Below are 27,900 nucleotides of genomic sequence, written 5' to 3'. Positions count from 1 at the left end.
CTCCCCTCTCCGCCACGTGACCTCCGCGGCGGCGGCTGGTTGGGTGGGGGGTTAGGGAGAGAAAGGGAGGGGAGCGAAGTGAAGCCGCGGCGCCATGTTGGGTAAGGGAAAGCGCCGGGCAGCACGTGACCGCCGGCCCCGCTTAAAGCGCCGCGGGATGGGGCCGCAGCGCCCGGCCCCGCCGCCAGGTGAGCGGGGCCCTGGGGACGGGGGGGGTGCGGCTCGTTCCGCCCCTATAGGGGCCGTGCTGCCCTTTATAGGGGGTGTCCCAGCGGGCTCAGCAGCTTTAGGGCTGTCCCCACGCACGGCTCGGTGCCTCGGAGCCCTGCGGCTTTGCGCGCGTGGGGCCCCCGCAGGCGCTGCCCCGGGGGGTGCGGAGCTCTGGGGGGGGTCAGCTCCGGGCTGTGGGGTGGGAAATGTCCTGAGGGGAGGTAAAGGGGTGCCACGGGGATGGGGTAAACACGGTGAGCATCGCCGTGCTGCGCCGCGGATCCCTGCCCCGAGCCCAGCCGGTGGCAGAGGGGTCACTGGGGAGCGCTGCCCCCCCAGCTGCTAGTGTTTCCCCCCGTTTTATATATGCTACGACTGCCTTTGCTGCTTACTGAGATGTTTTTTTCTCTTTAGGACAGCTGTGAGTTTCTCCCATCAGGTTCCTGATGCGCGTGAGGCTAAGGAAGCTGTTACCAAGGCTGCTTGTAGATAACGCTTTAAGCGTTTCTATTGTCTTTGTGGTTCTAGACTGCTGCCGAGATAAGGAGATTTCCTCCAGAGAAAGCCTCGCTGCGTAGAGGCATTACTGAGCAAACCTTCCTGCATGCTGGGTGTTACATTGCAAGGTCTTTGATTTATCTGAGGGGTTGTAGCATGTTCCTCTGAAATGTGACCACGTGCAGTTCTGACCCGCTAGCTTGATCACCGCCGTGTGCTTTGAGATAATTCCCCAGATTAGTGCCACGTGGATGCCAGGCATGTTTATTTTGAAAGAGCTTGTGGGCAGGCTGTTAACAGTGTGCCAGAGGTTGCTTTTGGAGTTGTCAGTAGCTGCTGGTTTTACTGTGACCCGCTGCGTTGGTACATGAGAGATTTGAGACTCCAGGTTTCTCTTGGCCCCAGGAACCCTGCACTCCTTTCTCTGATCTCCTGCCAGCGGGAGAGGTCCCCAGGTGGTAAAAGTAGACTTTCTCCCAAAGGGTTTTTGCTTGGTTGCCAGCTTAGTGTAAACAGGAGAAGAAGAGTTCAGAGTCTGCTTGGATGACCCAGACCCTCAGAGTTCCTGTAAGGACAAAATGTGCATTAGATTGTGCAACAATTTCCTCCAAAATAGCCTCCGATGTCACTGGGAAACAGCAGGCTGTCATTACATAACAAGTCTAAGCTTTGACTTGGATAAGCAAACAACGCGGATCCGAACTTTATGGCAGCTCTTATCTAATTAGCTGTAATCACTACCTCATTTTCAAGGCATCAGGTGAAACACTTCTGGGAGCAAATATCAAGCAGTTATGGCCCAGGGAGCTAAATGGAGTTGGGCATCCTAGACCCACTTGTACTTGCAGTGCTGTTTTCCTTTCTGTAAAGCTAAACAAGTACAGCTGATCGTTTTACAAGGCAGAGAAGAAAGCAATGGCCTCTGCTGACCTTGTTTCCAAGCAGCCACAATCAGTGAGGAAAGGAACGTGAGCATGGTACCTCGTGAAGGAAATAGCTGAGTGTGTACGGTGACAAATGCCTGTGGAAAAGATGTGTCTAGTGGAGAATGACTAAAGCTTAGAAATGCAACAGGCTGCCCATAAAGACAAAACAAAAGATAGAATTTGTCAGGATGCCCTGTTCCAGACTGGATTCTTCTTTTTTTTCCTGACGGAGGAATAGTTTGTGCATTCTTGTCTACCTGCCACATGAGCACTTGCCCTTATTGTAAAGAAACCCTGCCTTTTGGGAGCAAACAGATGGGAATTTGTGAAGATGGATACAGTCCAAGGGGCAGCTGAAAAAGTCCGCTGGCATGTCCAGCCCAAGACCACAAGATCAAAGATGACCTCAACTGATGCACGTGGGCATCGTGGCTTGTTAAGGTGTAGCCAGGGCAAAAGTGATGTTGACCTGACTGTTCTGAGAACCAAATCTGACCCAGCAGGCACAAAAGAGGTGCATCAGGGTGGCACAAAGCTAACTGCTCTGTTTATTTCCTTCCAGCATGCTCTAAATTGATTGTTTTCATTTTGTGTTTTCAGCACAACCCCCACTGCAGCTTACAGAGAGGGCTAGCAAAAGAAGCCGATTGATGATTAACGATGGTCTTGGCATAACCTTCCTTTTACCTGCTGCCATCTACTGCCCACCCCAGCGCTAACTCCTAGCAGAGATCTATCCTGCCTTATACACACCGTGCTCCTTGTGTTCCCCTCCTCCAGAGAGCTCACCATGGTCAATGAGACCCAGCATACCTGCAGTGCCAGCTCCAGCTCCAAGTCGGATGGCGGCAGCAGCAGCGGGAGCGAGAGCTCCAAGGACAGCTCGCGCTGCTCCACCCCCGTGCTCGATGCCGAGCGTCATGAGCGACTGCGGGAGAAGATGCGCCGCCGGCAGGACTCTGGAGACAGGTGGTTCTCCTTGGAGTTCTTCCCTCCACGCACAGCCAATGCTGCGGTCAATCTCATCTCCAGGTGAGGGCTGCGGGGTGGGAGAGGGGACAGATGAAGTGTCTTTGGTGGAGGGCTGGGAAAAAGCTAATGAGGCAGGCTCTGCCCCGTGCTCTGTCTCCCCTTTCAGGTGACGAAGCAGGTAATGGGGCTGTGCTTTCCTGCTGAGGAGGGTAATGGACACCAGGTAACTTATCTTCCTTGGAGGCCCTGAAGAGTTAAGTGTCGTAGTGGGGTTATTGAGGGTGCCAGACTGTTCTCCCTCTCACAAGCTCTGAAGATGGAACAAGGCCACTGTCTCAAACAAAGTACTAGGGCACAACAGAGCAGACAAGTACCTATTTAAAACAGAAAATACTATTTTATGGACAGTGTGTGCAAGTCTCTGGAAAGATTGCTTTCAGAATCATCCAGCTGCTGTGGTTTGTGCCTCTGTAATACTAAGGACTACAGTTTTAGTCTGAGAGTGGTGTCTCCATCTACGTGCTAAATGAACGGTGATAGTTTCCACCAGCACTAAAGGTTCTCCTGGAGCCTAAGCCCCAGGAGCCACCATGTACTCAACCTGGAGGAGAAGTTTTGTAATTCTTTCTGTTACTGCTGTGTGCCATTGCCAGGTCTACTTTAAACAGAAGCTCGTGTTCTGGCCTGGAGCAGGAGAGCAACAAGGTAGGGGGGCAACAAGCTAGGGGTGCCTTTGTCTTTTCCATTCAGAGATCTGGTCCATCTTTCCATATTTGTGGCCTGTATGAGTTACAGCTGGGAACAGAAGGTTCTGGCATAGCCTTCCATCTCAAAAGGAATGTTTATCAGATCTATCAGTCTAACAGAGCATGCTGAGAGGAAATTTATTCTACAGAGACAACTCAGCTTGTTTCTTCAAGAGTTTCTAAGCCCTTCCTCATACAGTGTTAAATGATGACTATCCTTAGCAAGTGGCCAATGTGAATAAACTCTTGGCTCAACACTTTTCTTTGTCTCTCCTACTGCTGTCATCCAAGCTTTCTCTGCTTGTTGATGGCATTCCAGCAGTGAGCAAGATATCCCTGGCATAAAGAAGGGAGTCTGCTTACCTGGTAAGGTAATACACCTCTAAAATCCACAGGTTTGACCGCATGGGAGCAGGTGGTCCGCTCTTCATTGATGTGACATGGCATCCTGCAGGGGACCCAGGATCTGACAAGGAAACGTCTTCCATGATTATTGCCAACACTGCAGTCAACTATTGTGGCCTGGAGACCATCCTGCACATGACATGCTGCAACCAGACCAAGGATGACATCACAGGGCATCTGCAGAAAGCCAAGCGGCTGGGGTTGAAGAACATCATGGCATTGCGTGGAGGTGAATCCTTTTGTTCTAGAGCACTTAAAATGCATAGTGCTGAGTTGTGTTGCTGCTGCATTCAACTTCTGGGTAAAATGAAGAAATAACAGCTGAAGGAAATGGATTTATTTTCTTTCCAGATCCTGCTGGTGAGGAATGGGAGGAAGAAGTAGATGGATTCAACTATGCTGTGGACTTGGTTAAGCACATTCGCAATGAATTTGATGATTATTTTGACATCTGTGTGGCAGGTATGTATCTTTCATTGCAGAGTGTGAGGTAGGGTCTGAGATGGGGATATCAGCCCAGCAGTCCTTCTCTGGACCTGGGGTGTAAATGACAGCACAATCACATTGGCTACTTTTAATTTCTATTGCGTTGTCTTGACCATCAGGGTTTGGCTTTTTTTTTTTTTTTCCCCTCTTCCAAAGGCTACCCAAAGGGCCATCCTGAAGCAGAGAGCTATGAGGCAGACCTGAAGCACCTCAAGGAGAAAGTTCTTGCTGGGGCAGACTTCATCATTACACAGCTTTTTTTCCGCTCAGAAACCTTTATCAAGTTCATGAAGGACTGTCAAGCCATTGGCATCACCTGCCCCATTATTCCTGGCATCTTCCCCATACAGGTTAAATCTAATAATTCTGGCTTGGGGAGGCAATAAGAACGTTAGGTGTTTTGGGGTCAGGGCCTAAGAGAGGTCTGTAAATACCCTTCAAAACTTTCTGGGAAGTGAGGGTTCTAAATGTGATAGATCCGTAGGTGGTTTGCCAAATTAAAGTTGTAGGCATAGGCATAAGCTTAAAAGGTTTTCTGTGTCCATATAGCAAAGAGAGATATAAAGGACAACAGTCTACTGTTCTTGAGTTGTTAGTTATCATCAGCATGCTGGGCTCAGGCACTGAGCAGAGAAATGTGAAGAAATAACCTCAACAATAACTTCAGCTGACATAACCAGGCTGTGTTACCATCTCAGGGATGAGGCCCTGGGAGCACAAAATCCAGAAGCCCCCAATTCGAAGTCTCCTGCTACACAATTGAGATGAAATACCTTTGTTACTGGGACATCAGAAAAGGGTCTGGAAAGACTGAAATCCTCTGTATCCTCATCCAGGGTTACCACTCCCTGCGCCAGCTGGTGAAGCTCTCCAAGCTGGAAGTGCCTCAAGAAATCAAAGATGTGATCGAACCCATCAAGGATAACGATGCGGCTATCCGGAACTATGGGGTAGAGCTGGCAGTGTCCATGTGCCGGGAGCTGCTGGACAGTGGCATGGTGCATGGGCTCCATTTTTACACCCTCAATCGGGAAGTGGCTACTACTGAAGTCCTTAAGCGCCTTGGCCTTTGGAAGGAGGACCCCAGGTGAGACGAGTATGCTGGTTTCTTTTAGTTCATCTTACACATTCCATCTGCTAAAGGCACAAGCGGTGGATGGGTTGGCATCTCTTTTCTGCTGTCTTTAAGTATCTTTCTGCATTTGGAAATTCAGCCTTCCTGCAGGTCTCTGACAAAAGCTGGGAGAATAGAGCAGGCAGCTGACAGAAGAATTTTGATCAAGTGGCTTTAAAGTAGCCTGTTCTGGAACTTTAAAATCTAAACTTTTAGGGCTACCACTTGGAAGAAGTATTCTTTTTGAAGACTCCCAATACTCGTCCTGAAGGCTAGGTGCTTTGTAAGCTTCCACTGTGGATTTCTAGGGTGCTCTACAGTTGAGATAGGGAATGGGTTCTCTGAGTCCACAGGCAAGAGGAAGCAAAAGAAAAGGGTTAACTTTTCTTGTTAAAAATAGCTCCATACAGTGCTTTTCCCTTACCTCATCCCATCTCAGGTGTTAGTTCTGCGTTTAACAGACACCTACCCAGCATCTGTGAGGGAACTGAGTGGGAAAAGATTTTGCATAAAGCAAGAAGAGGTTTGTTCTACTTTTTGACAAATAGAATTCTTCTCATCCCCTGTTCTTTGCTCTCTCCATGGGCCGATTCTCCAGGACAGTCAGCAGATCTTCAGCTTCCATTTTTTCTGTGCAGGCGGCCTCTGCCCTGGGCAGTCAGCGCTCACCCCAAGAGAAGAGTTGAGGATGTTCGGCCAATCTTCTGGGCCTCCAGGCCAAAGAGCTACATCTATCGAACTCAAGAATGGGATGATTTCCCTAACGGCCGATGGTAAGCTGTTAGCCTGTAATGGCAGGGAGGTAGAGGTGTGGTACTGAACAGTTGGTCCTTGTAGTTGGTGTCCTAGGCATGCTTTGGGCCTGGCAGATGAGATGTTTTCTTAACAAAGCAGCCCCCAGTTGCTTGGATTTGAATGAGGTGAAGAGAATGGCATCAAGACGTTGCGGCTTCTGGTCTGTAGGTGGCTGCTTCTCTTCTTGGGTGGCTGTGTTCCTGCATCACCACATCGGTGCATCTTCCTAAGTGGCCTCTTAATCTTTCATCTGTTCTGCTTACAGGGGTAATTCCTCCTCTCCAGCCTTTGGGGAGCTGAAGGACTATTATCTCTTCTACCTGAAGAGCAAGTCTCCCCGGGAGGAGCTTCTGAAGATGTGGGGAGAAGAACTGACTTGTGAGGAAAGTGTTTTTGAGGTTTTCACGTGTTACATCAGTGGAGAGCCCAACAAGAATGGACACAAGGTGAGTGATGACCCAGCACCAGCGTGGCACAGACAACAGAATGTACTTCCTCTTGCTCCTGGTATCACCTTCTTCTTCTAAACAAGAATTGGCACTTTTCTATCTTAAAAGGACTTGCTGAGAAGGGGACTTAAGTTCATACCTTTACCACAGGCAATCCAGGAGCCAGAGCTAGGGCTCAACATAAAAGGGCACAGTAGGACAAGACAGACAGGTCTGCACTGACTATGGAAATCATTCTTAAAGTTGAGAATACCCTGCCCCTTGAAACAAACACGGGGATTCTGTCCTCAGGCAGAAGTGTTCAAGACCACTAGGGCACTTCTGAATTCCTTCAGTGCCCAGCTGGTAAACAAAAAGGATTGTTGCACATATTGAGCCATCCTCTCTCCTCACGGTAGGTTACGTGTATGCCTTGGAACGATGACCCTCTGGCTACTGAAACCAACCTTCTGAAGGAGCAGCTGGAGAAGGTGAACAGACGAGGAATCCTGACCATCAACTCCCAGCCAAACATCAATGGGAAACCATCCACTGATCCCATCGTAGGCTGGGGGCCTAGCGGAGGTTATGTCTTCCAAAAGGTACTGCACTATTCTGGGCTAGGTTTGGTTTCAGTTTCCTAGGGAGGTCCTAGGCTTTCACCCAGACAATACCTCTGCTGGTTCCTTATCCCAATATCTTCAACAGGGTATTTATTTAACTTTTCCATCTGTCCTTCTCTAAGGCAGAGTTTTCCACCAATTGCCCCTACCACAGCACTACTGCTGTGCTGTTCAGACAGCTGCTAGGTTACTTCTCTGGCCTGCAGGTAGTCTTATCTCCCTTGTCTGCCTCCTACTGTCATGCATTTCCAGGCCCTACAGCCTTGCCACTAATGGCTGTGATAGGAATCTCCTGTGTCAAGGTAAATGCCAGGCAAGTGGCCCATAGTAGGAAACAAAGCAGCTCTGTTCAAAAGGGATTCAAATTGCTGAAACCATGAAATGAGCAGATGGTAAATGCAGTTATGTTTCCAAAAAAAAAATATTCCCCTGAGGTGAGGGGAAATCCATCATCTCACACAATAGCCAGGAAATGGGGGGAGGGGAAGCAGTTGTTGAGAGCAGCCAAGCACAGAACAGCAGTAGATAGGGCAACTACAGAATTAGATTGGATAAACTCACAGGGAGGACTGGACAAAAGATGAGACAGGACAAAGGAGAGGGTGTGTTGGAGAGCCCAGCTGAGACCCCAGACTTCTGCTCCTGCTAGACTGGGTTGCCTTGGCCAGACACTGCTGTTCATGGGGGACCACACAGAACAGAAGTCCAGCTCAGGCCTCTTCCAAGCGCTCTGGCACAGGCTGCTTTCCAGGCCCAGCAGTTACTGTTACAGTGCCTAGAGCATATCCCAGCCTGTCTGCTCACACAGGTGCAGAACAAGAAGCTTGTAGCTTTCCTGAACTGGCTGCTCTTGGGCTGTTACCTCTGTTCTTTTTTTTTTTTCCTCCCATCTCTTACTAATTTGGTTTGCCCTTTGCTCAAGTCTCCTTTGTAGTGCATGTTTCTGAAATGGATGTGTAAGTCTTAAGCTGCCTGGTTTCTAAGCAGCACAGTCTACAACCATTCTTTTGGTTGCCTCTGTGTGTCCCAGCTCTGCCCTGAGTTAAGGCTCTTACTCTTTCCTCTTCCACATCCCCACAGGCCTACCTAGAGTTCTTCACCTCCAATGAGATCGTCACGGCACTGCTCAAAGTTCTGAAGAAATATGAGTCGCGGGTCAACTACCACATTGTCAATGTCAAGGTAGGCTGCAGTTACAGGATACTTTCACCACCTTGGGAGAGAGGCAAATAGCTAAGATACAGACATCCCCAGGAACAAAGTGCAACATGAAGGGTGGGGGGAAGTGAAACAAGTCAGCTGTGACCCGCAGCAGCCATCTGATCTCTTAACAAGGACAGGATAAATGTACTTGCTGACTCACTCAATCCCTCCTCCAGAAGCTGCTTCAAAGGCTTTCTTTTCTTTGCAGGGCCAGAATATCACCAATGCTCCTGATCTACAACCCAATGCTGTCACCTGGGGTATCTTCCCAGGCAGAGAGATCATCCAGCCCACTGTAGTGGATCCTGTGAGCTTCCTCTCCTGGAAGGTGAGTCCTTCCTGCTGCTGGATATGTTGTTGTGATACCCTGGAAATTCAGAGTGTCTGGCTTATTTTCAGTCCATAACACTTACTGCAATTGAGGACTGTTGTGACATTAGCTTGACGTGGTCTAGATATCATTCCTCCTGCTCCTTTGGGGCATGTAGAGCTTTGCTCCAGTGAGAACTTTTCACAGAAACTGTACTGAGGGGCTGGGGAGGACATTGTTGCTGTACTAGTCCCCAGAGCTCTGAGCAGTAGCTCTCCCTCCCCTCTTACACGCACAGGGGCAGTATTGAGCCATTTTACTGCAAGCGTGCCTCATTTCAGCTCTGAACAGTTATGCTTGGGGCACCTCCCACTGACAGGAAAGCAGGATGCTCCTTGCTCAGCTCTTGCCCTTTTTACTGAGAAGAAACCAGCCCCAGGCTTGCCGGGCATGTGTGATGCAGTTTTTCCCAAGTGAGGTAGAATAAAATGTGCATGACACCCCTACAAACATCTCTCTTTCCTTGGCAGGATGAGGCCTTTGCTCTGTGGATTGAGCAGTGGGCCAAGCTCTACGAAGAGGAGTCACCCTCTCGCATGATCATCCAGTATATCCATGACAATTATTACTTGGTCAACCTGGTGGACAATGACTTCCCACTTGAGAACTGCCTCTGGCAGGTTGTGGATGATACTTTCGAGCTCTTGAACTCTCCAACTCAGCAGTGAAAATCGTAATACCTACCTTATTTCTTCCATCCATTCACTGACTGCAGGGAGCCAAAAAGCTGCTCCTGTTAGGATGGTGGACCATGCACTCCTAAACCCAGTGAGCACCTCTGCTCAGAGCCAGGCAAGCTTGCAGATATATGCCCACACTACATGCTCTTCTATCCCCAACACAAATATTCCTTGACCTCCTCTCACTGAACAGCAACCAGAACCCTCTGAACTTCTGAGGTGAGGATCCAGCCTGAGCTTGAAGCCTAGTTCTGCAGGATGGAAAGGTGCTAATCACAGCTATGTTGATTATAGCATAGGAGAACTCTGGTGCACCAATGTGGCAAAACTTAGTGGGTTTCTGGTTAACATTCTCATCCCAGATACACTGCCCTGGGGGCAGAAACACTCCTGTCAGCAGTGCCTATGCAAGGAAAATATTTCAGTGGTTACCAGCCCTTCAAAGAAGCCCAAGCTGCTTTTATATTACACTCCGAAGATGTACTGCATCATAACTGACAATATCTCTTTTGTGCTCACTCCAGAAGACGGTTCAAGTTTTCCCACTTTTCTACTTGCCTCTACTACAGTTCCTGTTTTTTAATAGGAGTATATGAATTTCACTTCTGGATGAGACCAAATAGGAATCACATTATTTCAAGTATAATAAACTACATGAATACAACTGTCTCTTGCACTAGACTAGATTCTTGTAAGCAGTCCAAAGAATAATGTTGTTTGCAAACTAATCACACTAGTACAACAAGGGAAAGTTTTAAGAGAACAATTGGACCTGGGCCTATTCTGCTTCCATTTTCAACATGCCCTAAACAAAGTACAGACAAAGCTCTGGTAGAGCAAAGAAAACTTAAATCTTAAAATTCAGCGAACGCAACCAGCTGTAGCCTCTGGCTTAGTTCTGTAAGGCCACAGGAGCTGTAGTCCTCCAGTACCAGTATGGAAAAACAACCTAATCTTCCTTGACCTAATGACGCTAGTAGCCTTAGGCCTCACAACATTGAAATGAGAGGCTGTGGGGGCTACACCGTGTCCTTAACAATCCTGCAAAGCTACCACAGGCTAGGAAAAACAAGACCCTGGGGCAGTTCCCAGTGGGATTTCAAGATCCCTGCCAAGCTGCAAGCATCTCTTTCAAACAAGCAAGGAAGAAAAGCCTTTTCCAAATTCTTTAGACCCTCTCATGACAGCTGTCTGAGACTGGGCTCATATATCCAGGGTAATTACAGGGCATCAATCACAGGAGCAAGTAATGGGAAGGTTGGGGGGTCAGACACGCCTGTCTTGCCTCAGCAAAGCTTTTGGTGCTCAGCTGTTCCCAGCAGGTTTCTTCATCCCTAGCCCATTCAGCACAGAAAGGAACCAGCAGGAAGCAGTCAAGAGGTTGGCCACCCACTGAAAGCCTTAATGAAGAGCTGATAGACTTGGGGAGGGGGTGGGGGCCATGGGGGAATTCCCCCACCTAGGGGAAGAGCCAAATCTAAAAATAAAGGCCTACGGTTCACACTGACAAAGGACAGGCCAAACTTTGCAAATGCTACATCCTGTAGAATCCAAAGGCACACTCCTGCTCACCTCTTTAAGACCGATGTGCTTGTTTGTTCCCATGCACAACACTAAGCTTTCATCTAGCAAAGAAAAAAAAAAAAGGAGCTCCTATAAGGTGTTTTTGGACCTTTAATCAGAACTCCAACAAAATCAGGGTCTAGAAGAGAAGGAGATGTAATCTCACAACAAAAGGGAGTAAGTTTAAGGTTGTGGCTGTAGGGAAGTACAGTATCAGTCCTTTAAAGAGGACCTTTCACTAGGTACCATTGGTTGTCCTTTGGCTATCACACTTCTTGCCTGCAGCACTGTTTTTACGTGAGTAGAGCATTTGCTGCTTTCTTGATCGCAACGGCCCAGCTCTTTGTTGTGACAGCCAGCTGTATCCTCCGCTCCTGAAATGAGCAGCTGCAGACAGGCCCCCACCGTTCAGCAGTGTCCTTTGTCCTTGAGCTGGAATGCTGTTAGCTGGCGCCACCTTCCAAAGGCCTTAAATAGAGTGGACAAATTAAATGCTGAAGTTACCTATTAGCGAATCCAGCCACCCTCACAGCACCCATGAACACAGCTCTTCCTCTAGCAATGGCCATACCAAACACCTCACCATTCAAGGAGAGCCTCCCCCTGAACCCCTTGTGTTATTGTAGCCAACAAGGCAAGCGGAGAGTACAAATCAATGGGACAATGCCCTCCGTTTCAGTACTTGCTCATTTTGTTAAAGGAAGACTTAATCCTGCATGGATCTTCTGGAAGCAGAGGAGGGAACTGGCTATTTCAGATCTTGGGCTTTGCCTGCTCACCCAAATTTATAGCTATTTGCCTGACCCTGGGTGCAAGTCACCACAGCCCTCCTGCAACAACACGGAGCCTGTTTCTTCCCTGAGTGGACTCTTGAGAAGCAGGGGATTAGTGGATTAACATCTGATAACACTGGGGAAGGGGCACATGTCAGGGAAATTGACTGCTGGCACAAAGCTGTGACTAACAACTAAAGATGAACCCATATAAAGCTGGAAGCTATTTCCCTTTGTTAAGGACAAGCCCCATCTCTTGATGTATTCAACTTCTCCTTACAAAAGCGCTTTGTCTAAGGGGAGAGATACAGGGAACACCAGTTGTCCCTTTGGGGTGCTTGTTGGTCAGTCACAGAGCCCATCACCTTCCACATTTTGGTTCCTTGGTAAAGGCACAAACCCAGCCACAGACTAAGAGGAAGCTGTTTCCCACAGAACAAAGTGTCATGAGTGTCTAGGATTTGGTTCACATTCCTCAAGCATCTGGCTAGTTTGTGGTTAATTTTCTTTCTGACATGACACTTTACATGAGCAAGAGAAGAAGCACGTGGGCCCAGACAACATCCCTACATTCTGTTTCACCTTCCAGGCAGGAATGAGTAATAGCCCTCTTCAGCGAGGGCTGCACAACTGCATTTGGTGTCCTGAGCTAAACTTTTTAACCCTTGAGACAGTGCAACTGTTAGGTGCCTTGTGTCAAAGGAATATGTCAGAATAGAAGCAGTCTTAAGTGCTTACCTGGGACAGTAAGCTCCTGGCTTCTACCTCCAAAAAGCTCTGCACCACACAACTTTGTAAGTGTCGTCGTCTCCATGCCCTCCAGGCCTTTTCTATCAGCCGCTGCTGGTCCTGCCAGGAAGAAAGGCACTACACAGATTAGATGGACTCTGGCAGCCAAACCACCTCACTTCCATCTAGTTCCACCTTGCTTCCAGTTGCTTTCCCAGTGCCCTCTTGAATGACTTTGCATTGCTAAGAAACAACAAGCAATGCTGGCTGCTAACAAAGCTCTCGCTGAATTACTGTCTACTGCAAATATCGTGGCTAATTAAGTTACAGTACCCTGGGGCAAGGCTGGTGCCCTTTTAAGAGACACCATGCAGCTCCTCAGTTAATATGTGCTACACATGTCACATCACCTTGTCCCACGGACAGGTCGGAGCACATCATCTCACAGAGGTAGTGACCAGGAAGCCAGACAGACCATGGGTCTGTTCCACAGGACTGGGGCCTGTGCAGAAAGGGAAGACCACACGACATCCCTCAGCAGGCTGCAGACTCCAGAGGGATGCTCGGGAACACAGACTGTAGTACTTGCTATGTACTTTTTGCACAGGCTGCAGACAGTCTGAACAGATCATCCTGTCTCAGCTTCCTGTCCGTAAGATGGAGCAAAGCACAGCTAAATAGCTGGGTATACCAGTTTACCAGATTTCTCTTTAAAAGCCTGCATGGCAAAAACAGCCACAGAAACAAAAAGGGATTTCTCACGCACACCACATGTTAAATGCCCAGGTCTCACCTCCTGGCACAAAGTGAGGCTACAAGCAAAGCAGGCTTGCCCAGTAACATCCATCATTGCCACCCTCAGCAGTACCAGATACTCACCAACACTTGTGCCAGCATCACCACCCTGCTGGCTTCTTTCCATTGATGCCACCCCCTTGCCAGACAGTGCAGCCTCCTGCCACGCTGGCACCGGCGCAGCATCACTGTGCGATGCCACCACCTCAGATACTTCCTCCTATAGGCAAGGAGAGTAAAACGAGCTTTATCAGCCCAACAGGGTTCAAAGGGGAGTCTTTGTCTGGTGGCAGCACAAAGACAAAGCTCAGAGCCCTCCACTCTGCTTACCCAAGCCACTTCTCATCCCACTCCTCAGAGTCCACCTCTGCTTTGCTCTCCTGGATCCTGGCATGTGCAGGAGCAGGTCCTACCAAGCCATGTCTTTCTAGCAGCTGAGGGAGCTGCAGCCTTTCAGCTCTCCTTTGGTTTCTGTAGATCACCAGCCAACGGCGAACAGCACTGGGAAAAAGCCCAAAGTAGGAAGCAAGTGCTGAAGCCTTTTCTCTGCATCCTCTCCTTTCTAGCAAAGAAAAGAAGAATCACACAGGAATTAACACTGGAGCCAGAGGGAGAGATCAGAGCTGATCATGAGCCATCAGTCCTTTGGCCACTAAAACCAGAAGCAATTCACAGTCAATATTTGAATGCCCTGAGCACCTGCTTCACAGAGAAATCCCAGTCATTTGGCTGGCAAACACTGCTCCCCTTCCTCCACACTCACCCTCCCCATATGGTCCCATGAAAGGAAGAGAAAAGGGAGCATCTTCTTACTTAGGGACCAAGACAGAGACATCTTCCTGCTCTTCCTAGCACCTATCAGGGTACTGCATTGCCGTGAGCACTGGGAAAAGGCAGCTGTTTTTGTCCAGTAGTTGCAGGCCTGAAACAGAATTAACACAGCTGTAGCCAAGACTAAACACTTGCACGTACAGCACAGACACACAAACTAGCTTTAGAGGTACATTTATGTTCATAACCCTGCAGGTAGTTTAATGTGCTAGACCCCAGGCTAGAAACTGTACAGATGAGATCCCAGCAGGACTGACTCAGCCCTTCCAAATCAATCCAGCTCCTTGTGGTTTACTGGCTGTGAACCCTTTGAAATTGTATGCACCTCTGACAGCTCTGCCTGCTCTGCAGGGGCAGTGATTATCCTATCTCATCTTTGAGCAGAGAGGAAGGAGTGCACTTGTCTCTCTGGTCAAAGTGTCCCCGCTCCTTAATGCTGTGATCCAGATGGTGGCTGCAATCAGTACCAGATTATGAAGTTGTGTGCACAGTCTGTGAAGAATTTCAAGGCAGAGACTAAGCAGTCGCCACAGTCACAACAAGTCCAAACAGGTTTTCTGATGAGCCCTGTCCATGCATCTCAGTGCCTGACAACCCCTCCGTAGTCTTCAGAAGAGAAGAGGGAGTTCTTAATTGTCTCAGTGGGCCCTTCCTCTCTTACCTGTTTCACAGCAGCCACAGACCCTAGGCGGAAGGCTTGCTGTCCCCTCGAGGCCACTCGCCAACGGTGACAGGCTTTAGCCTGAGCACGTCCCTGCCACTCGTGGTCTCTCTCCTCTCTCAGCACCTGCTGTTTAGCTGTCAAGAATTTCACCCTCCACTCAGCAAAGCTTGCTACTAGGAGATGGTGCTCTCGGGCTCTTCGGAAAAAAGAGAGGGCTTCCTGCTGCCTCAGTCTATAGGCAGTGACCTGGACCCAGATGATTAGGCACCTGAAAAATAATACAAACACAGAAAAGTGGCAGATACCCAAAGTCACATTTCTGATACAGCAGTGAACAGATTATGGACCAAATTCCACCTTCTTGACCCACTGTGTAGTATCACATACATGTGACTAAAGCAAGCAAAAGGGCATTCAACAAGAAAACAGGCTGTTCCCTGTTACTCCACCTGCTATCAACATTTACGTATCTTTCTTTGTGTTATGTACCTTCCAGTGCCTTGTCCTTGGGAGCTATGAGCCCAGATTCCTTGGCTACAATTACTTTCTGCTAAAAAAAATTCCCCTCCTTTTACTTAAGTTTCCCAGAGCTGGTACTTCCAACTCCTTGAAGCCCAGGAGTATGACTGCTTCTTTCTGGCCATTTTAGCATTTCTGCTCTTCAAACACCCCTGCAAACTGAATGCAGTATTATAGCATTTTACCTTTGCTGACATAAACACTTTCCCCAGGCTGCCCTGCCACTACAGCTAGTGGATTCCTCAAAAAAAATTTAGTCTGATCTTTCTCTGTGCCAGCAGCTGATCTTTAAGATAATGCTTTATAGACAAAAGCTTTTTCTTACGGGATGAGAATAAAACTGCCAAAATCTCCTTCAGCACAGATCCCAGCAGACTCAGTTAAATCTGCTTGCTGTAAAACAAGGCTGGATTTGAGATAGCTTGTTATGAAGATGCAGATTTTCATCTTTTTCTTGCCTGAAACAAAACAAGGACCTGCCATACATGGGATATATGGCTAGACAAAATACATCTTTGTGCAGACCATTTTATCCCCCCCTCAATCTTAAAAAGAAAAAAAAAGAGAAACACCTACAGAAGGAGTTACTATTAACAGCACTGTAAATCTACACCTACTACAATTTCTCCTATATCTTGTACCTGCTTCAAGAATGGCCCCTTGTGCAACCCCAGAAGCAAATCTGCTTTTAACTCCTGGCTCGTCCTTTTGGTTTCTCATTCCACTTGGACCTTCATTATGCAAATTGCCTCACTGAACCATAGGGCAGAGGTGTAAATATCTTCTGCCTGGCAGGCTTCTCTGAAGATCAAGAGAATCTATTGCAGGTTATCCTAGCATGAAAAATGCACCCCTCAGAAGAGAGGGGGCTCAGCCTGTACCATGTCCAAGCTGACTGGTAAACTGATTTATTTACTGATGTCCAGGTGAGAAATTAGAAGCTCTCCCTCAAAGGAGAGCTCAGAAGGAAGATTAACGATGGAGACACTCCACAGGAAGGAGCAACATTAAGGACTTCTGTGGAACACTTCCTGCTAAGGTGTCCCCACACGGATTGATTTGCAGAAGAAAAGGCAATTGGGTGGGGGTGAGTGTAGAACCTAAACACCACAGCCACTTTACCATGTTTGTTTTTGGTTTTTTGTTGCTGCCCTTTTTTGCCTCCCCCCCCCCCCCCCCCCCCCCGGCAGATCTTGTCTCCTCTCAGGCTGAATTTACAATTCAAAAGTAAATCTGCTAGGGTCAAACCTGCACTTCCCATGCCTTAAATGAATCCTTGGCATAAATCACCTTACTCATCCTTACACTCTTGAAATATCTCAGATTGAACCACTTAAATGCTATTCCAGGTTTACTACAGCTGGAAACCTCACCGCATTTCAGGCAGACAGCCTCGAACAACAAAAACACAGACAAAACAGATTTCAATGAGAAAGCTACTGAACAATAGTTAAGACAGAAATGAAGCTGGTATTGATCAGCAGCAAATACCTCACTCTTCAGATTTAATGTGTATGTTTTCAGGATCTTACATTATGTACCGTAACGTAAGACTAAAACATACTACAGCTTTACCTATATTGTAACACTGAGGTTAATTGAGTATCACAGTTCTCCCTTCACAGGCTTTACTGAATGGTGCTTTTCTGCAGGAGTATAGTGATCTTGATTTTTCACATTAGCTTACGTGAAAAATCAACATCCTGTGTCCAGAATCTGAAAGTCTCAGGTTTGGAAAGGTCAGATCTACATAAGGCCTCTGCCCAAAAATAAGTATTCCTTTCTGCAAATACTGAATAATTCCGGTGGAAACAGAGCTTTCACTTTTCCCAGCTAGATCAATTCATTTGCCTTGCCTAGTCTACAAATTCAACACAGCATAAATGACAGTAGGCAGAAGTTCTGGAAAGAACAGTTTTGAATAGCTGATAGCTACAGATAAGGGTTATTTGCTAAACCTAATAGCTTAAAGCTGAGCATTAACCTTTCTGTAGGCCACAGAGTTTCCAAACAGCAAGGTATACAACAGCACAAATACAGCACCAAGTTTTCCAGTGCTAAAGCTTTTCAGGCACACAGACATGAATGAGCACTGCTTTGCAAAACTCAGAGCTACCCATTTGGAGGCCTCCCCCTAGAGCACTTATCAGGGAAGGGGAACATCGGTGGTTCCTGTGGGACAAATACAGTTTGACAGAAGTCCAGAGATTCACTTGCTAACAATCCTCCTCTTCTATGCAGCATGGGACACAATAGTTCAAGACTTAAAAAGAGCAAGGTTTCAGACCGCGTTCAGAAATTAGTCTTTTTGTTTTTTAAACATAGCCTGCCTCTTCCAGCCAGGCACAGCATACTGCTTCCTGAGAAGAACAAGGGAGGGACTGTGATGCTATGGGTGACGGACCCTTTAATGTAGGAACACTCCTGGGGAAGAACTGCAGAAGCTCCACACACGCACAAGTTAACAGTACTTTCAAACCCAACCTCTGCTCTGAATACACAGGATCCACCGCTGCATAAATTGCTCTTCACTCAGACTCCCTTGGAAATGCTTCAAAGGCAGGAAACAAACCTGTGCAGGAGGAGACGCTCCTGGAACAAAGCAGCATTTTTCAGTTGCCTTGTTTGGCAATACCATGTCTGCAGGATCAACCTCTTCTTCTTCTGGTGGCTGTGCTGAACCCACCGTTGCTGCAGCTCTCTCAAAGCACAATTCCCTGTGAGAAAACACAAGAGCTTGCTGAGCTGAGTCCTACTTCTTCCCTCACCCCCTCCATCACTGAGTCCAGACAAGAGCAGAAAATATACCTGCTGCAAATACTGAATTGGGCCGTACTAAGATTTCTCCTCTCTTTAGCAGCTGAAAAGACTATTCAGTTCACCCTTCCCCAAGCTGGTTTTTGTTCAGGAAGCAGTATCAGACCTCCTCCATTTTTTATTCCTCCTCCAAGCAAGGTATCACAGATCAACTCCACTCTCATCCACAAGGCAGTTTAACATCAAAAATTGTGAGTGCTCCCTCCCTGGCACAGTGTAAGTATTTAACACATTTAAAGTACTTGGAATCCCTTGAGGGACAGGATCATGACTGTTAAGCAGTCCCTAAAGATACGCCCTGTTCCCACTGAAGCAAAGCCTGACAGTTGGGTCTGAAGAAACATGTTTAAGTTCAGTGTAGCATAGGAACTTTGTTTAACTCCCTAGCTGCTAAAACGCACTACTTAATCATTCCTTTGGTAGTGCAGGTAAGTAAGATCTGCTCCTTCTCCAATCAGCCTCCCAAGGAGCATCTCCCCTAGCATAAAGCACTGCAGAACAGCAGAACAATAAGGTGCTCCCTGGCCCCTGGACTAGTGTGCCATTCCAGATAAGCAGTGCAGAGTTACAGCCAGAAGCAGCTGTAACTCCATCCCAGCCATTCCCACAGTGTTCTCATACAGAGAGAAGTGCTGCTGCAGGATGGGGTAACTCACTTTGACAGTAGGAATGCCAACGCCACAGAGCATCAGCAGTCATCTGCCAGATGTGACACCTGAATCTCTGGTCAGCTTCCACTTTCTGGACCAGTCTCCTCTTCCACAGGCTGAAAGCCATCTGGCAGCAATGAGCTTGATGTTTAAGGATTGCTGCTGCATTTTGTTTCTGGTTCTCCACAGCTTTGTGGTGCCACCTGAGAAAGACTCTGAGAAAGACAGAAGTCACTGGAGCAACTGTAGGAACAACTCAAATAGATTCAGAGATGACCAGACAAAGAAGTACCTCTGCACACAGGATTTCTCTGTTTGATTCCAGCAGCTCTTCAACTCCCTCTCAGAACTGCAGTCCTGTAATCCAGAAAAGCAAAAAGATCCTGCTCGGACACAGTCAACCCATGCAGCTCAGCCCATTCTTGCTGCTGTGCCTTCTGTGAAAGCTGACAATTTCCTGTTGGTAACCCCGTCACACCACACATACATCCAAACATGAGGGCCTAACACCTCTTTTAAATTCTAGATACACGGCCAACTTCCAGTTCAACTAGAAAGTGGAAGGGAAGAGCTGCTCTGAGAAATGCCTTAATTCTCCAAACCTCTTGTCTGAACATAAAATGAGAAGAACAGCGATATCTTTCACCTGCTGATATTGAAACCCAAAGGCTCTTTCCTAATTTGGGCTATGCAAAAAAGCAGTCGTATGTTTTTCAGTCTCACCTCTTTCCACACAGAGTTACCAATGAGCGGCTGGACATTACTCTCTGGATTCTGCAGTGCCAAAGTCTGGAACTGACCTCCCACACACCAATTTTCTCTGTGAGACAAAAGCATCAGTCAGAACAGGAAAAGAAAGAGAAAGTATTTGGAAGGCTGCTGTGAGATGACATGAGTGACTAGCCAGAAGGAAGGAATTTGCCAGACCAAACAAGGGGCCACTTCTAATAGCATCCCCAGGAACCAGGCTCCAACTCACCTACATCCACTATTCTGGGAAGGGAAGGAAGCCTGCAAGTACAACTCCCCATCGAGCTCAGCTGGCAGCTCTACATGCTGGTGCAGTTGCAGGGAAGAACTGTAACATGGCACACATGGCACATCTTCAGCTGTCACAATGGAAAAGCAGCTCTGCTGGCTGCTGTCACTAGAACTGTATTCCTGTATGTGTGGAGAGAAGAACATGCCATGAGATGTGTTCTTACAACGGAATCATTCAGTTAACAGTTCTAACCATATCATTTAATCCTCTTTTCAGCAAGGATTCATGGAAATCCAGAATATATCCAAAGGAACTGCAGGCTAGCGAGGGCAGCTCTGGAGTGTAAACATCCTTCATGGGAAAGTTATTTCTGTACTACTCTGGGAATGGTTAACCCCAAAACAACACAGCAAGCCATTACTGAGGCAGTGCATATGCCCGTTTCCAGTTTTCTCAGTGATAAGATTTTATTTAATCTCACCCTTTCCACACTGTAGCCACAAACAGGAACAAATACACAAGAGAACCATATTAGCTCAGCTGCTCCCCATATTACTAAATGATGAAGTTGATGAAGTAGGGAACATGCAGAGAGAAGTAACTTTACAATTTCTGATGACACAAACTCCAAGGCCCTACAGGCTGAGGGCTCTTCGGGCCTAAATACTAAGCAGTTTCTTAATAAGTCCCATGTTGAAGCAGAAATTTTGAAAAATTTCAATAATACATCAGATCAGTCTGAATGTAGGGGCAGAGATGCCCTGTATCAAGACATCCTCACCTTTTCCAGTGAGCTTTGAGAAGCAAGAGTAGCTGTAGCACTGCTGTGGAAGCCAGAAGATGTTGAGAGTGTTGAGAGGTCCTCACAAAACAGCAAGGCAAGAGGTTCTTCACAGACAGTCCCGTGAGAGTGCTTAGGACTTGGTTCAGTTGTATTCAGCATGAGAAACTTTTGATGCCATACTTTCAGAGCTTTTCTCAGTCTATACTGCTCCAGAGCCTGAGTGAAAGAACTGAGACAGAAGATACTGAGATAGTAAAGTGAATGAAAAAAGATACCAGAGGGGAACACTAGTCCAGACATGACAGATAGTACAAGGAGTTCTTCCAGAGGGAGTGGAAGTCAAATGGATACTACTAAAGAGGGCAGAGCTCCAGGAACGGGCTCTTCATCACTCACTCAGCTCTGCGGTGCTCGTAAAGCCTCACTTTCCACAGTAGATACACTCTCTGCAGTTTCACCTTTAGGCACAAGTCATCAAGAGAGTAGCCTGTTTTCTCAGGAAACCATCTCCCTGCCGTCCACCATGGCTGACTGTCACATCTCTCTGTCACAGTCTCATCAGCTACTGAGCTTCCAGCTGGTCCTGAACCAGTTACAGATTGAAAAAAGACAACATTTGTCAGAAGGCATTCATAAGAAACAGTCCAGCTCAGCCCCCTAATAGCTTTCTTTCAAGGTTTAAGGCTTCCTCCAGGGTTTATAAAACAGAGACCAATCTGCCTGTAGCATCACCGATACATCCAGAACAACCAGCCCTCCACCTACTGCCCATTATATTTGTTAACACCATCTGAGCTTCTGTTACCAGGCTATTTTCCTCCACTGTACAAGTAGAGGAGGAATGAGCCTAGGCATCTCCAAATCTTAAGACTATGCAAGTGCCCAAAGTTGCTCACCATAATGTTGCCTCCGTCTCCGAAGGAGGAAGTTCACCATCACCTGCTTATTGTTTTCTCTGATCTGCAGCATCTGAACCCACTGCTGGAAGTATTTCCTCAGTGATTCTACTCTCAGATGGCCCAGGTTGCATCTATAAAATGCTTTCTGCTCAACAGTCTCCTTCCACACACTGAAGCACCTGAGAAGACCAAAGAAAAACAGAATGCTGAAATACAGATTTTCTTCAGGACTTTGGCTTCCAAGTCCCTTAAATTAAATTTCTGCTATTACTAAATTGAAATGGTCTCCAACCAAAAGACACTACTACATTTAACAACTCCTAAAACACGAAGAGTGCAATGGCTTTAAGATGGAACAATGCATCACTGTCTAGGTTGGCTCCATAATTCCTTGGACTTTCAGAGTGAATACTTCTCACATTAAAAATACACCCCATCAACTTACCGGGAAATTAAATTTCTTTGGATACAAGTTGTCAGTTGTAAAATCTTTTTCATTTCTAAGCATTGGGACCGCCACAACTGGAAAATGTTTCGTAGCCGCTTCTTTTCCAGCAGGGCACGTACTTCCAGCAACCTGGCTTCCTCTCTGCTCAGCAGCTCCTTCTGCAGGCGCCACAGCCTGAAAGCTGTTATGTTACAAGGCAGGAAGAGATTGACAGGAAGAAAAATAACTTTGAAGATCTTCAAACTAGTTAGTGTCACACAGCAAACATTCCAGGCTGAACATCACCTGTCTGAGGCATTTAAGGGGTGTTTAAGGGAAACAGCTCACATTGCTGGAGCAACTGCATCTGCTGCAATTGAACTCATACAAGAAGCAAAGCAAAATAGGTATGGCAGGGCAGGTGAGCCACCCTGTACCACCAGAGACTGGCCCAGCTATTAGCAGGATCAGGTTCTGAAAGAGTCAGGTCAAAACAACAACTGAACACTAATCAAGAAACATAGTAAAACGGATTTTGCTTGAGCTGTTCCAAGGCTACGGAACACGTGCTTACCAGCCAGTCGTCTCATGTCTCTGATTGCTTGAGTTCTCCAACAGAACTCATCTCCCTGCCTGCGATGAAGCTGCGTCCAGAGTTCACTCTCCACCCTGAAAGTCATAAGTCATAAGCATGCTTTAACATCCCTCCGTCCAAACAAATGCTCACAGAACACAATCCAGAGCTTTCCTTCTCATTAGATAGCTCTTTTTTTTTTTTTTTTTCCTGTGTGGACTTGCTCTCCTGCTTTCAGAATCAGCAGGCAGAAAAAGTATTTTCTTTTGACACATCCACTGTCCTGCTAGAGACTTTGAGACTCCAATGACGTGATACTATTTACACCTGTATCCCACAAACAGATGGTAGCTGAACTCAAGAAACAGTACAGGAGTATTTCTGTCAGACAAATCAGACAGAAACACTTGTGCACAGAAGTTCTGAGACAGGATTGTTTAATTCTTAGAAGCTTTAAGTTACTAATTGTTGCAACAGTTATTCACAGCAATACATCCACAGACCCGGAAACAAGTTTTCCACAATCTGAGGAAAATATTGCTGTCTGTAAACCTCCACTTGTCTGAGATGACATAAGAGAATCCTTCCAGCTTACCTACAAGCCTGCTCAGCTTCCTGCAAGTATGCTGCTGTAAGCTGGTGCTGAGCTGAGGTTGCCATAGTTGCTAATCTTCCTAATCCAAAAAAACCCGCTGATGAACATTGGGTATAAGAATATGGTGCAGGCTGTGGAGCTTGCTTCTTGCCCCTTTGTGCCACAGCTTCATTCCACTGAAGGAGAAACCACAGAACAAACCGCAGGCAGAACGTCAGTACCAGGGTCCACACCACTGACTTTCACACAGATATTCCTTCCTCCTCCCTATCCAAATACAATTTCTATCTTCTCTGACCTCAGAAAAACATTTCAGACAACAGAAAATTCATGGCACTATTTCTACTGTCCCTGGCTCATCCTCACCTTGTGGAAGCTGGCAGCTAGCAGAGCCAAGGCATGTCTCTGCTGGGCTACCTCCAGCTGCATCCTCCTCTGGTGCACAGCCCACTGAAAGGCACCAAGGCCCTTCTGAAGCAGTCGGCGCCTGTAAAGCTGCCTGGCTGCAGCCCTCTTCCAGAGGATGTGGTCCCTCCAGGCTTGGAAACACCTCGTTACTATTTGTCTGTCATGTAAGTGCTGAAAACTTTGAGAGGAAAAAAAAAAAACACAAAAACAAACAAACAAAAAAAAAAAAAAACACAAAAGTAATCTCCAGTTAACAGACAAAATTAAATGCAGCCAGGAGGTGGCAATCAGACTTCAGCCATCAAGCTGAAAAGAACTATTTCATATCACTGTCTGAAGAGTGAAGAACCTGCAGCCTCACACCAAATTAAGGTGTCCATCTCACACACATCTTATCCACAGATCACAAATTTGAATCCCATCTCATGGATAAACCGAGTTCTTAATCTTCACTAACTCTGCAGTGAGCATGCCAGAATTTGCTGCACTGAAAAATAATGTACAAAGTACCAATGCTTTTTCATTGCTAGTAACAACCAAGGTTAAATTTAAAGAGGTAGAATTTAAAAGATACAGAAATTGTTTTTTAAAGCACACGCTATTTCAGACAGTAAACCTTTGAAAAGAGATGGATGTAGCTCCAGATCTAATAATAGCAGAATGATGTAGGTTAAATCCTAAAACCAGGATGTGCTTCCTCAGTCACTTCCCAGCAGTTTTCCTCCCGTTAGCTACCAGAGTACACATACAAATTCAGTCTTTTACCTTTGCTTGTGCACCTCCAGAGAGCAGCAGCTGTTGTCTGACACCTGAAAACAGACAGAAGACAGTAACTCACATGGTCATTCCACTACCCTACTGTTGAAGACTGTTTCTTCAGACATTAACAGAACTGGAATTTCAGGACCCTGCAGCTATGCAGAGTAAAAACCAGCTTAGGGTAAAAACCAGCTTAATGCTTCCCATCTGCATGTAGATCCTGGGAATACAACCAAGTGTCTACATTCCCATGATCAACCAAGTGAACAAGCTGGGGTTTAGGAAGATGCACGCAAGACAAAGGTGCGCATGTTGGGATGGAGCAGGATCATCAGAGAGGAAGTTCTGGCCATTTGGTGCCAGAAAACTATAGGACAAGCATCCCCATCACTGCTGTGCTTCAACTCTGCACCTCTAGCAAAAAGCAGTACCTGTTAGCAGGGATGCTACACAGTGAGCACACACTCACCTCTCTGGAGGCAATTTCCTGTGCCTGGCTCCCTTCTTCACAGCACTCTGCTTCTTTGACACGCCTCTCCACAGAAGGATCTTCAGAGCAGTCAAGTTTGGCATCAGCTTCCCAATTCCTCCAGCTGCTTTGGTAGGAGCATTGATCTCTCCTTCCGTCTCTGCTCACATTCCCACATTCTGTGTCAGAATATTCACCAAAGCCTTTTTCATCCTGAACACTGAAAGGGCTGGAGTGGCTGCTGTCTGCCACTATCATTCTTCTGTCTGCTTGTGATGTGGAGTCACAAACCTCTTCTAACGCTTTGCTGGACTCCCCAGGAGGCTCACAATTGTTGACTTCTGCAGGTCTAATGCTAAGCTGCTGTATTGGTCTGAACTCTTGATCTCCAGAAGGAGAAGCCACTCTTAAACACACTTCCCTTGGAGTCCCATACATGGCTACACCAACGTTCATCTGAGTTCCCTCAAAACACGTTTCCAGTGACAGCTGCAGACCCTCAGGGTACACGCTGGCTAGAAGATCTTTTTTCCAAGGTATAGGACATGCGAATGCCCCACCAGTTGTCTCTTCTTTAAGAACCTTTTCAGAAGAACGAATTTTTGTATGAACATAAAGACCACCATTTTCTTCTACAGTTGACTTTGCCTGGGACTGGCATCTGAAGTGAGGGGAGCAGTTGTTGGAGGAATCTGCTTTTGTATCCACAAGCCTGGCAGAACCCACCCCAGCAGAGAGTCTTTCTGGCCAGACGTCACCTGAAAGTTTCGATCTCCACATGCTGGAGTCAACATACCCATATCTGTGAGAGACAGAGATAGGTTCAGCATGACTCAAGTCCCTTGCCACTGCATCAAGGCTGCAGCCCTTGGCAAACGGGATGCCCCATTTCAACCTGGCCTGAGCAGCACCATTTTTCACTCCAGCTAGCTGTTCTCCTGTGCTCAGGGTACTAGATGTTGAATCATCAGGAGCAAAGCACAAACTGCCACTGCCTGGGGAAGAGCTGGGCTCCAGAGGGAGGGAGCCCCGTATCCCCATCAAAGCAATTTTTTGCTTCAGCCTCCAGACTGAACGGTACAAGCCAGCAGAAATCCGTGACAATTGCAAGAAAACCTGAAAGGACTCTAAATTAGGCAGGCGGAGATCCCCCAAAGTCAGGGCTGAACTACGGCAAGCATTCACACTGCCACCTGAGCTCCTTGAAGAGGGACACAGCTCTAATTTGTGCCTGAGAGGGGTATCTCCAGCATGAAGTGACAAATGTTTATTGACCAGCGAAGGGCTCCCAGGATCGATACAAGATACAGCACGAGGCTGCTGTTTTTCTACTGGGTAGTCACTGTTCTCATTCCTTCCTTCTAAACAGTGCTGGTGAGCAGTAGGTGCAGAGCAGGTACCAGCTGCCTTTGCTTTCTGATGGTGTTGCTGAGGGAAGTTGATATTCTCATTCCATCTCCCTTCTGCACAAAAAGCCTCCAGGTGAGAGTGCCTCTGAGGGACTTTCACAGCAGGGTACACTGACAAAGCAAGACGGGGAATCCTGTGAGCCACGTACTGAGAGCTGTGCTGCTGCAGCCTGAAGCAGAGATTATTCTGCTGCTGGACGGGAGATCTGGAGAACTGACTGGTGGTGTCCTGGAACAGCTGAGAAGGGCAGGAGAGATTAGTCTGTATCGGACTGGGCTCCCTCTGCCCAGGTGACAGAGCTGTGGTACAAACCCAGCCTTGTCCTGCTGCCCGGCTGGGAGTTACACCAAATGCAGCCGCCTCAGGCCAGCGATGAGAAATGTCTACTCGACTTCTAGCACCCAAACAGAGATCAATGTTCACATTCTTCTGAATGTTTCTTTGCTCTGAAGAAAAGTAAGAAGAAATATAAACAAAGGAGAATGCATATTTCTCATCACATCTTCCACAGTTTGCCATAGGCTTTGGGTACTTTCATTGTAAGTCTCTTGCCTCCAATTCACCAGCCTTTCACTGATCGGAAACCAAGCTCAGATCTCCTCCACACACATTTTCTCCAAGGCTGGTAGGAATAACAATGTCTGGACTTAAGGTACAGTTTAACTGCATAACAAATGGAAATTTGTTCACAAATCATGTTACAGCCCCACAAAGGTTCAAGGCTATGTAGAGACCAGTTTCTTCTTGTCCATACTACAGGATGAAATGCTCTTTAATATACAGAGAATCTATAGTGTTCCCTAACTCAGGAGAATTAGGACATAGATGGGAGGCCTAATTTGCCACTAAGTCAGATTCTTATACATAAAAGTCTCATGCAGAACACAGATCCTTAAGTTGCTGTTAACAGGAAAGTGCAATTCAGGGGGACTGTGCTTTCATTCCCTCAAATCTGAAATACAAGTTAGCAACCACTCTGTCACTCTAAGCGCTCTTTTCCATCCTTCATTTAAAACATGAAAACAGTGTTGTGAAAAAGACACACACTTATACCATCTTAAAGAAGAGGCAGTCTGAAAAGAAAGACAGACTCGCTTATAAAATAAATGCCCATCATCTTTTTTCAAACGTACTCAAATAGCAGAAAGTCTCCTTTCAAATCGGATTTTGTTTCCAAAGCATCTGAGCCTGAGTCATCCCTGGTTGCAAACAGCATGCCCGTGCTCCTCGCATACCACAACCCGGGGAGCACACTCAATTGCTAAAGTGACAGTAGATAATCATGCAACATGGCAATTATCCCTGGGAACTGCTGTTACTGCCTTTCATGTCAAACGTAGCATGAATGGAAAGATTCCATTATTTCTTCAAGACAAGTAGAAGTTGGCAACTACAGAATGAACAGACAAAGCACCGCTGCCTTCTTTAGGGCACTTACCCTAATGTATAACATCAAAATGTAGCAGGCTGGTGTTCTGTAGAAGCTCTCCTTGCATCCCAGGAATATCCAGACAACTAGCAAAGCATCACAAAGGAATACTATAAAAGATTTTGAATGGTGAAAGGACATGACACCATCATGCTTATTGGTGCTGTTCTGCTCCATGAGCACCTGAAACCTGGCACCAGACTTTTACTCACAGGAGCCTAGACATAATCTATTTTCTTAATAACTAATGCATTTTCCCCCCCAATTATTTTTCCAGTTCTTTCTGCCATGTACCAGACCCAATACACCATCACGATTATTGTAGCGGTTGTTCTTCACCTGACTCATTCCTAATTTCAGTCTCGCT

At 46.9% G+C, this 27,900-nt stretch overlaps 2 protein-coding genes across 5 annotated transcripts; one reads left to right on the top strand and one right to left on the bottom strand.

Moving 5' to 3' along the window:
• The first annotated feature begins 129 nt into the window (after positions 1 to 129).
• On the top strand, positions 130 to 10,120 carry MTHFR (methylenetetrahydrofolate reductase). Of its 3 annotated transcripts, none has more exons than XM_082777035.1 (12): positions 130 to 188; positions 2,415 to 2,666; positions 3,748 to 3,986; positions 4,109 to 4,219; positions 4,400 to 4,593; positions 5,080 to 5,330; positions 5,996 to 6,130; positions 6,418 to 6,598; positions 7,000 to 7,182; positions 8,284 to 8,385; positions 8,615 to 8,734; positions 9,247 to 10,120. In XM_082777035.1, exons 2-12 carry the CDS (start codon positions 2,425 to 2,427, stop codon positions 9,442 to 9,444), a joined length of 1,956 nt encoding a protein of 651 aa, XP_082633161.1. In that variant the 5' UTR covers positions 130 to 188; positions 2,415 to 2,424; the 3' UTR covers positions 9,445 to 10,120. The 3 variants fall into 3 exon arrangements, with proteins under 3 accessions (XP_082633161.1, XP_082633160.1, XP_082633162.1); XM_082777034.1 differs by having other exon boundaries at positions 138 to 188; positions 2,235 to 2,666; XM_082777036.1 differs by lacking the exon at positions 130 to 188 and adding an exon at positions 2,773 to 2,829 and having other exon boundaries at positions 2,565 to 2,666.
• Positions 3,967 to 27,558, bottom strand: LOC309886297 (uncharacterized protein C1orf167 homolog). 2 transcript variants are annotated; one of them, XR_014318912.1, is made up of 21 exons: positions 24,695 to 26,519; positions 24,232 to 24,275; positions 23,425 to 23,644; positions 23,059 to 23,234; positions 22,464 to 22,558; positions 21,908 to 22,091; positions 21,460 to 21,641; positions 20,960 to 21,146; positions 20,561 to 20,792; positions 19,777 to 19,958; positions 19,521 to 19,617; positions 19,090 to 19,154; positions 18,804 to 19,012; positions 17,903 to 18,047; positions 14,809 to 15,079; positions 14,130 to 14,238; positions 13,647 to 13,878; positions 13,401 to 13,536; positions 12,531 to 12,641; positions 11,266 to 11,487; positions 3,967 to 4,054 (listed from the first exon to the last, which is right to left on the bottom strand). XR_014318912.1 is itself a non-coding variant. In XM_082777033.1 (21 exons), the coding sequence occupies exons 2-21, from the start codon at positions 25,733 to 25,735 to the stop codon at positions 11,428 to 11,430; spliced, it is 3,978 nt and encodes a 1,325-aa protein (XP_082633159.1). In that variant the 5' UTR covers positions 25,736 to 26,550; positions 27,543 to 27,558; the 3' UTR covers positions 11,193 to 11,427. The 2 variants fall into 2 exon arrangements, 1 of the variants encoding a protein (XP_082633159.1); XM_082777033.1 differs by lacking the exon at positions 3,967 to 4,054 and adding an exon at positions 27,543 to 27,558 and having other exon boundaries at positions 11,193 to 11,487; positions 24,695 to 26,550.
• Between the last annotated feature and the right edge of the window lie 342 nt (positions 27,559 to 27,900).

Source organism: Aythya marila, assembly GCF_965140915.1.
Source record: "Aythya marila genome assembly, chromosome: 21".
Taxonomy (NCBI): domain Eukaryota; kingdom Metazoa; phylum Chordata; class Aves; order Anseriformes; family Anatidae; genus Aythya; species Aythya marila.
This window is presented reverse-complemented; position numbering and strand designations above follow the sequence as displayed.

What these genes read in the sequence shown, in the direction of transcription:
- MTHFR (XM_082777035.1), top strand. Translation starts at nt 2,425, where the DNA reads ATGGTCAATGAGACCCAGCATACCTGCAGTGCCAGCTCCAGCTCCAAG. An exon ending in CCAACAAGAATGGACACAAG is followed by an intron (nt 6,599 to 6,999) that starts GTGAGTGATGAC and finishes TCCTCACGGTAG; the next exon opens with GTTACGTGTATGCCTTGGAA. An exon ending in ACCACATTGTCAATGTCAAG is followed by an intron (nt 8,386 to 8,614) that starts GTAGGCTGCAGT and finishes TTTTCTTTGCAG; the next exon opens with GGCCAGAATATCACCAATGC.
- LOC309886297 (XM_082777033.1), bottom strand. Translation starts at nt 25,735, where the DNA reads ATGGGGATACGGGGCTCCCTCCCTCTGGAGCCCAGCTCTTCCCCAGGC. An exon ending in CAAAGAAATTTAATTTCCCG is followed by an intron (nt 21,642 to 21,907) that starts GTAAGTTGATGG and finishes TGGTCTTCTCAG; the next exon opens with GTGCTTCAGTGTGTGGAAGG. An exon ending in TCCCAGAATAGTGGATGTAG is followed by an intron (nt 19,618 to 19,776) that starts GTGAGTTGGAGC and finishes TTTGTCTCACAG; the next exon opens with AGAAAATTGGTGTGTGGGAG.